Consider the following 9,598-nt stretch of genomic DNA (forward strand, 5'->3'; position numbering starts at 1 on the left):
GGAAGCCCCTCTCCTCGCCCGCCAGGGATACTCCGGCCGGCGCGCAGCCCCCGGGGCGCCCCATCTCCGGGGTGCTTGGCAGCTCCGAGTACCAGGCGCAGAAATGGCGAGACCCTTCGCCTTTTTAGAATACAAATGTGCCCCGCGCTGCTTCAGAACCGCGAGAATCTGGCTTTTGGAGGGAGTGACTCAGTTTCCTTAGCTGAAAACACCGCAGACAGCCGAGGCATTGGTTAAACCCGAAAGACTCGGGGCCAGGTATGTTTCCAGAATTCGGAATATTTTGGATTTTATAAAGTTTTCCTGGTACATATACAGTATATTTCTTAACACTCTCAGCAGGGTCTGGGGCTGCCGCGTAAAAAAAAAAAAAAAAAAAAAAACACGTTAATATTTCCTCAAGGAATGTTCACAATAAGCAGGATAAGTAAGGATTGACAATTCTTCCTCGTTAGGTCAGGTCAAGTTTTGTAGCCAAATGGTTCCAAAATTGTGGGGAAAAGCTCGGTTTCCAGAGCTTTGGGGACTCCGGAGTTGCGGATAAAGGATCGTGGATGTTGGAATAATAAACCTCTTAGCAGCGATAAGAATGAGGCCGTGCCACTGCAAAAACTGAGCAAGAACAGGGCCTGGTGAGCTTCGAGCTGCTCAGTAAATGGGAGCAGACCCTGTTTATAGTGTTAGAGCCAGGGAGCCCGGGGTCTGATTCTGTGCTCTGCAATCCCAGGGAAGTCCTGGTCCTCAGTGCTGAGGAGAAGGGTCAGTCAACCCATCCCTAGGTGAGGAATATGAAAGGAGCATAAATTTGTTGCTGGGAGGTTGGCAAGGTGAGGTGATGGCTCCTGGAGTGCAAGACTGGGTGACAAAGCTGATGACATTTGCAGAGTGTGTTACCCTTAGCAAGTAATTTCTCCTGGTTCAGCCTCAATTTTTGCATGAGACATGCATGTAGTTGCCTGGAATCAGGATCCCCAAGGTGTGCTGAGGGACACTTTTCAGACTGGACATTGGTTTTATTCTCACCTCATTTGAGGTGGGGAAAATTATAGCTAGAAGGCCAGGAGGGTTCAACCCAAGGTCCTGTCTGGTCCCCCCCAACACAGGACCCCTCAAAACTAAGGAAGAGGCTCCTCTCTTTCAGCCCAAGTTGCTGAAAGAGTGATCAAATAGTGGAAGGGATGAAACACTTTTCCCAGTGCTGAGTGTGTGCTTTCCAACTCTGTGAGGACATGCCTGAGTTTCTGGAACAAGACAAATCCTGCTCCATCTCAGGGCTTTTGTTCTTGCTGTTCCCAAAGCTGTCAATTCCCTTCCCCCACCTCTTCATACATCCAGCTTCTAGTCATTCAGGTCTCAGCTCAAATGTTTCGTCTTCAAAGAGGCCAGCAGCCCACCATCATCTCCCCTAACATAACCTCCTTCTACTATCTTCGTAACTCACTTCTCTCTGAAATTTTTTAAAAATTATCTTTTATTTATTCGTTTTGTTGTCTTTCCTGTCTGACATCTGTCTACCCCCGTTACATCAGCTACACAAGGATCGAAATCTTCGTGTCTTCTTCTCCCAGCTTCTCCACAGTACTTATTACACTGCAGGTATACAGTTGGGATTCAATTAATACTTGCCAAATGCAGATAAGATTAAGAGGACAGGCTTGGGAATCAGGAATTGATTAAATCTTGCTTCAACCCCCTCCCTCAAGCTATTTGCACTCTCTGGACCTCACGTTCCTCCTCTGTGAAATGGATATATCAAGGTTGTTGAGTAGACTGGTAACTACATGAAAATAAATATTGCATTAAAGCCAGTGGCAGGGATAAGGCTAAGTAAATGGTGGCTGGGGTTACTATACTTAGTCTCCTGGGTGTGACCATGTTTATAAGACTGGGGCTGTAGAGCCCTTTCCTAACTTCTGTAAAGCCACACCTCCACCAGGCTCTGAGTCAGGGGTAGCTGGAAGCGCGCCGGCACACTCCCCCACAGTGTCTGCAGCGCCAATCATTCAAGTGTTCACCTCTTTACTTTTTCATACTCCAGCATCCAGATCAGCTTTGCAGTCACTTTCTCCTCTCCAGCGCCATAGCCACACTGGGCTCTCGCTCACTGGTTCTTTAATTTCTCTCTCCCTTCCCCACCCCCTCCCCATCAGGGCGAAAGTTGCCCTTTCCTGGCAGACCACAGCTTCCTTCGTTCGGGGGATGGGGCTGAGTGTTCAGGATGTGGTGACAGCGGAGGTGACTGGACATTACTGGTCTTAGCCAGAGCCTGCCTCAGGGCTACTCTGGTTGGAGTCCCACTGGCCATATAAAGCCCTGGCTGTGGGGCTCTGTTCTCAGGCTGGAGGAAACTCTGGGCCTCTCTGGGGACCGGGAACGCCCAGCGTATGGCATGTGCACACAAGCCCGGCCAGCCGCAGTTCGTCACCATCTACGGAAAAAGGGGGCGAGGCCCAAAGATTCTAACAGCTTTTTTTAGCCCGGGCCGCCCGGGGGGGGGGGGGGGGGGGGGCTGACTCACACCTTCCCGGCTCCGCCCCAAAGTGGGCTCCAGGGCACCAGCCCGTGCCCTGAGGGTGGCAGTCTCTATGCCAGCGAAAGCTGGCCGACTAGGCCGGAAGTGGGAGACCGCAGGCTCCTGGCGAAGAAAGCCGCCCTGCTTCTAGCCTTTCTATCCCGACGTCAGCTGAGGGTCTGGAAAATTCCGAGCCAGGTCTGTGGGTATGCTGGGGCACACCCGCCACAACAGCAGGCCCACCTCTGCATTCCCCACGCCATGAACAATAATTATGTGTGAACCCCTGCACACCTCCAAAAACGTGAAATGAATGAATGGGGAGATAAGCAGGAGTTGGCAAAGAGGAAAGGAGTGGGGAGAAAGTACGCCGGACTGAGGACCGGCAGAAGTAAAGACGCATCTGCAAGCATGAAAGAAACAGCACGAAGCTTGGCGGTGGTTACAAAAAGAGGCCCTCCTCGAAACCGTAACGACCCCCTCACTTGACAGGGCGGACTGTGCGGCGCCACCCCGCCTGGGAGCACCCGGCAAGTCAAGACTAGATGGAACCGTTTTATTACCTCTCCCGCCTGAACCAACAAGCGCTGGGCTGGCGGGTCTGGGAGGGCCGCACCACTGACGCCGCGAGTTGAGTGTGGGCCAATCGACTGTGCAGCGGGAGGGGGGATCACACCAAATGGAAGCTCTTGGGGCGATGATAGTGCGAAGAGGCTGGAGAGGCACGAAAGATCCAGGTCGGGCCGTACCCAGTGAGAATGGAGTCGTCTGATGTATGCTCAGTGCCTCCGCCTTCCCGCTGCCATCTCCTGAGCAAGCTGCGCAGCCCTCGGGACCCCAAGGGCCCGCGAGAGCTGTTCCTCGCTCGGCACCAGCCAGGGCCCCGGGGAACCGGGGATACGGTCGTTGGGGTCCTCCGTGTGGCGCTCAGGAAGAAGAATGGCGGTGCTGTCCGCCGCAGCCTCTGGACCAGGCTCCGGGCTGCCCTGGGTCTTGAGCTTTGTATGGGATGGAGGGTGCTGAACTGGGGAATTGTTGCCGCTGCCAGACCTCATCAACTCCAGCCCCCTAGGATCTGGGCTGCGATCTGGGGATGGCAGAACTGTGGGTTAGATTGGGTGGTGGGATGGGGAGTGGAAACCTGGGCCCTTGGCCAAGGGTGGACAGGAGAGCCCAAGGGCTGCGGGAGACAGAGACCCCTTAGAGAAACCTCCCTTCAAGGCCTGGAGGTGCCCTTCAGGAACTGGCACCACCTCTCATAACCCCTGACATCTCTCACAAGACCCCTCCCCTCAGGACATAACCCTAGAAATCATTTCCCACAATCCCCAAAGGAAATCAAACCCGACCTTGACCTTAGGACAACAAACCCCTTACATCTGGGACCTCTGACTCCCCCCTCTTTCATTCCATCTCCCTTAGTTAAGGAGGCTGCGGCCTGTAGGGGAGAGGGGCACAGCTCAGCGCCAACCCTTTCCCTAATGAACCCTTTGTCTTTCAGCACTAGACCCCCTAGTCTTTCAGCACTAGACCCCCTATCCTCTAGATCCCCATTCCATCTCCTCCCAGCTAAGACCTACTCTACCTTCCCCTCTGAGGACTAAGACCCTTCCTCCTGAACATCTTCTTTTACCCCAGACCCCTTCCCTCCTTTCCCCTCCCAGTACCTTGAAAGCCTCCCCTCTGAAATTCCTATACTGGGACCGGCCCACCTCCATGTCCCTGCTTTTGAGAATACCATGACCCTTGGAAAATCCCACCAAACCCTTTCCAACTAGGATCTAGCCTCTCCACTCTGTGGACCTCTCCTCACAGATCCCTGACCCCTCGCCCCTGGGAAACCCACTATCTCCTTTCTGAGGTCCTCCCACCCCCTCAGGCTTGCCAGGGTGGGTCTCAAGAGGCCGGTGGAGCACAAGGTGAAGCCGGGGTCCTCCAGCGCAGATCCGCTCCACGACCTGGGCATGGGTGAGGCCCTGCGCTGACTCTCCGTTAATTTGGAGCACGAGGTCGCCGGCCTGAAAGATCACGAGGCAGTGTTGTAGGAAGGAGAAATGGAGAGCACTTCCACAAAGGTGGAGATAGCACCTACGAATGGAGGGTGTATTAGGGCTCACCTGCAAACGACCGCAGCGCTGTGCTGGCCCGTCCTTTAGCAGCCCGCGCACTGCCAGTGGAGCGTCCCCAGCAGCATCTCGGCCCCCACTTAAGGTGAGGCCAAAACCTACGGAATCGCGGACCAGATCCACACAGAACCGACCAGAGGCCTGGGGCGGCTTTGAAGCAAAACGTGCTTTACCCGGGGTCACTCGGGGAGGCGCTGTAAACGTACCCAGATTCTCTGACCGACGATGCTGGAGTAAGGACACGGGTGTACATAGATAGCCAGCCCCTAGGCAGGTGGGTACATAGATAGCCAGCCCCTAGGCAGGTGGCCTTGAATAGAAGGATAAGGTGGTACCTGGGACGGGCGTTCCACAACAGTGGCATGAGGCAGGCGACTGTCTGTGACCTCTATGTCTGCAGAGTCCAATAAGCTAACGGCTGGGGGATGAAAGTGGCGGAGAGGACTATCAGGGGAAACGCCAAGGAAACTACCTAGACCCTGCTCCCTGAATTAACATACTAGACTCATCTTCTTGCTTAGCATCTACAACTCATATATGAGTACATATTCGACCACCATTTAGCTACCTCGGCACCACCCCCTGAAGTAATCTTAAAGGCTCCCACCACTCGAATAACTGTCCTGTTGCCACCTTATTAACAAATACTCCTGGGCCCTGCAATTTGAATAAACCTCCAGACCTTCCTACCTCCCTCTAATGACACGCAGGCCTCACCCCTCATATAACACCCTGAGGCCCACCCTGGAGGGTGCTACTCCAGGACTTAGCCCTCCCCTCAACATTCTAGGCCCCCGCCCTCTAATCAGCCTCTAAATCTCATCCCGTGCCTGACATTTCTAGCCCCACCCCATGCACTTATAGGCTCCACCCCTTGACAAGCATTCCAGGCCCGCCCCTTTGCTGACTACCCACCCCCAGCACTCTCCAGGCTCCGCCTCCTCAGAAATGACGTCTGAAGCCCCGCTGGCCGGAATAACGATCCAGCCCAGCACCCTCAATTAATCTTCTCTGGCAGTCGCCAACTGCAATAACTCTGAAGGAATATTCTAGGATAATCCCAAGGCCCCGCCCCCTCGAAGCACCCTCGGAGCCCCGCCCTGCCAAGTCACACCCTTGGCCCCACCCAGGGGAGTAACTCACAGCCCCGGGGCCTGCCATCTCAGAACCCAGCTCCTCTCCGACCCCGCCTCCCGGGGAGGCCCGGCCCCGCACGCACCCTCCCTGGGGCGCAGGCGCAATGTGGCGCCGGTCCTGCGTACCAGCGCCGCCACGTCGGCTGCAGCTCGGGCCGCTAGGGGGCGCGCGTCCAGCCGCGCCAGGAGCTGCCGGGCGCTGGAGCCCGCCGGAAGGGGAGGGCTGCGGCCTGCAGGGGAGAGAGGCGCGGGTCAGCGCCGCCCCTCACTCTCGGCGAACTCCCACGCTGCCGGGCGTCCGAAGACCTAGCTATGCCCCTCAAGATACCCGGAGACCCCGGCCACTTCCTCGATAGTGCCAGAGGTCGCCGACTGTCCCTCTCCTCTCCCACGACCCCCGACCTTCGCGGGTACGACCGTGGCTCCCCGCCTGCCCCCACGATGTCCCTGGAGTTATTTATTTGACTGCAGTGGTCCTGGACACCTCCGAACGCCCTATGAAATTCTCTGGAGGTCTCCGACTGCCCCCTAGTAATCCTCATGCCAAACTCCCCCCGCGAAATCTCTGGGGACCCTGCTTCGCCCAGATATCCCGAGAGAACACGGCCTGCACCCCGTAGCCCCGGGACCCCCGATTCCCCCTCCAGATATTCTAGGCAACCCCTGATACCCCCACGAATTCCCTCAGAGGCCCCATTTCCCCACATGGCCCACATACCTCCAGATTCTCCCTCCACAGATCCCCAGGGCCCCCTAATTCACTGCAGAACCTGAGTGCCCAGGTGTCCCCAGTGACCGCGGGCAGACCCCTTCCCGCACATCTTCCCAGAGACTCCTGAGGGGCCCCCACCACCACGTCTGGTGCGCGGCCCCTCCGCTCGGGTGTGGGTAGGGGACCTCGGAGCCCATCCCCAGTCGCTGGGCCCTTGCCCGCTGCCGCCGCCTCTTGGGCGCCAGAGCTGCTCTGTTTACCACCTGTCGGAAGGAAAAGGTGAGGAGCAGACAGGCGGGGCGAGGGTGGCAGGGGCCTCGCCCCCTCCCTTCCCCACCCCACCGCCGTACCTTCTCTGCTCCCCGTAGTGTTCGCGGCGCCCCTGGCGCGAGGCTCCATAGCCAGTGGTCGGCCAGGTGGACGCATGGCCACCGCCAGCGACGCGTTTTGAGCGCAGGGGAGAGCTCACCTGGAGTCCCGCCCAGGCCTGCAGGCGACTGAAGCCGTCTGGTCCCGTGCCTGGCGTCCTGACCTGCTCGGTGACCTACCTGGCGGCTGGCAGGAGCGCGTGGCCTCTGCCTAAGCGCGGCCTCCGTTAACTGATGACCCTGGGCTAAAATTTAAAAGTCTGACCAACCAACTATTGCCGAAGACATGGAGTAAATGGAATTCTAATATACTGCTGGTGGAAATGTAAAATGGTATAGCAACTTTAGAAAACAGTTTGACAATGTCTTGTCTTAAAAAGTTAAACGTACGCATAAGATCCAGCCATTTTACTCCTGGATGTTTAACCTAAAAGAAAGCATACATCTACACAAAGTCTTGTATACGAATATTCACAGCAGTTTTATTTCTTGTCTTTGTCATCTTGTCCTGCCATAACAAAATACATAGGCTTATACATGAGAAATATACGATTTCGTTATTTCTCACACTTCTGGAAGAGAGCAAGTCCAAGATCAAGGAGCTGGCCAATTTGGTTCCTGGAGGGGGGGGTCTCTTCCTGGCTTTCAGATTCAGATATCTGCCTTCCTGCATTGTCCTCACGTGGAGTTGAGTCAGAGTGAGAGAGACAGAGATCTCTCTCTTCATCTTTAATTTTTGTTTTGTTTTGTTTTGTTTTTAGCAGCTCTCCAGTGAGGGGATCCGAACCCTTTACCTGGGTGTCATCAGCACCATTTTTGAACTCTTCATCCTATCTGATTATGGTCTTACACTTTGACCTCATTTAACCTTAATTACCTCCTACACACCCTATCTCCGGATACAGTCACATTGGGGGTTAGAGATTTAACATATAAATTGAGGGGAAGGACACGATTCAATCCAAAGCATTTGTTAATAGCTCATAACTGGAAACAACCCAAATGTCCCTCAGTAGGTGAATGGATCAACAACTGTGGTATATTCATACAGTGGAATACAACTCAGTAATAAAAAGGAATGAACAATTTGGATGGATCTCAAAATAATTAAGCTAAGTAAAAGAAGCCAGGTCCACCCACCAAAAAAAGTACATGCTGTATGATTCCATTTATATGAAAATCTAGTAAAATGCAAACTGATGTATGATGCAGGAAGGGGATCAGTAGTTGCCTGGGAGAAGGGGGCTGGGTGGCAGGAAGGAGGAATTATAATGGGGCAGGAGAAAACTTTTGGCAGAGATGGATATGTTCACTATCTTCATTGTAGTGATAGCTTCACGGATGTAAACATATTCAAAACCTATCAAACTGAATGTCAACTATACCTCAACCAATGTAGTGGATTGAATTATGCCCCCCCAAAATTCACTGAAGCTTGAATTGTGTCCCCCAGGTTTTATGTATTAGAAACTTGGTCCCCACTGTGACTGTTAAGAGGGTGGGAAATCCTATTATGATAATTGAAAGGTGGAGCCTTGAAGAAGTGATTGGATTGTAGGACAGTGCAGTAGTGAATGGATTAAAAATGGTGGTCAGGGGCGTGGTTCTGAGGGTTTTATTTATTTATTTTTCTTTTTTTAAAAAAGATGACCAGTAAGGAGATCTTAACCCTTGACTTGGTGTTGTCAGTACCATGCTCACCCAGTGAGCTAACCGGCCATCCCTATATGGGATCCGAACCTGGAGCCTTAGTGTTATCAGCACCACACTCTCCCGAGTGAGCCACGGGCTGGCCAATTCTGAGGGTTTTAAAAGAAAAGAGAGGAGAGTCTGTGTCTCTCTGCTCTGTCTGCTCCACCATTTCACAATGTGATACCCTACGTCACTGAAATCACCACTAAGACCCTCACCAGATGTGTTTCCTGGACTTTGGCCTTCCAAGTCTCTGAAACTATAAGCAATAAATTTTGTTTTCTTATAAATCACTTAGTTCCGTGTATTTTGTTATAAGCAACAGAAACAAACTAATACAGAAAATTGGTAACTTCTGGGAAAGGGATTAATGCATTTTCAGTTGTACACAGGATAGTTGTACCATGTTAGGTGAAACTATCATGTTATTGTACCATTTGAAGGTTAAGTATGATTTAAGGAGATAGTATGGGCACCAACTTGACAAGGGGTGGACTCATGAAGGTTAATTCTAGGTGTCAACTTGATAAGATTAAGGAATGACAAGAAACTGGCAAAGCTATCTTTTTAGGTGTGTCCATGAGGGTGTTTCCAGCAGAGATTAGCCTTAGAGCCTGAGTGGACTGGGTGGGAAAGACCTGCCCTCAATGTGGGTGGGAACCATCCAATCTGCTGGGGGCCCAGAGAGAATGAAAGAAAAAAAGGTGAAGCTCTCTCTATCTGCTGGAGGTGGGATACTCTTCTCCTGTCCGTGGGCATCAGAGCTTGAGACTCTTCAGCTTTGGGGTTCCAGGTCAAGGATACCATCAGCTTCCCTGTTTTTTTTTTTTTTTTAAAAGATGACCGGTAAAGGGGATCTTAACCCTTGACTTGGTGTTGTCAGCACCACGCTCAGCCAGTGAGCGAACCGGCCATCCGTATATGGGATCCGAACCCGGGGCCTTGGTGTTATCAGCACCGCACTCTCCCGAGTGAGCCACAGGCCGGCCCAGCTTCCCTGGTTTTGAGGCTTTCAGACTTGGACTGAGCCATGCTACCGGCATCCGGTTTGC

At 53.2% G+C, this 9,598-nt stretch overlaps 1 protein-coding gene across 1 annotated transcript; it reads right to left on the reverse strand.

The window, feature by feature from the left end:
- Nucleotides 1-3,065: 3,065 nt before the first annotated feature.
- MAGIX (MAGI family member, X-linked) lies at nucleotides 3,066-7,009 on the reverse strand. The gene is made up of 6 exons (XM_063083684.1): nucleotides 6,837-7,009; nucleotides 5,858-6,004; nucleotides 4,974-5,056; nucleotides 4,630-4,866; nucleotides 4,398-4,530; nucleotides 3,066-3,599 (listed from the first exon to the last, which is right to left on the reverse strand). Exons 1-6 carry the CDS (start codon nucleotides 6,910-6,912, stop codon nucleotides 3,292-3,294), a joined length of 984 nt encoding a protein of 327 aa, XP_062939754.1. The 5' UTR covers nucleotides 6,913-7,009; the 3' UTR covers nucleotides 3,066-3,291.
- Between the last annotated feature and the right edge of the window lie 2,589 nt (nucleotides 7,010-9,598).

Source organism: Cynocephalus volans, chromosome X (genome assembly GCF_027409185.1).
Source record: "Cynocephalus volans isolate mCynVol1 chromosome X, mCynVol1.pri, whole genome shotgun sequence".
NCBI classification, from domain to species: Eukaryota; Metazoa; Chordata; class Mammalia; order Dermoptera; family Cynocephalidae; genus Cynocephalus; species Cynocephalus volans.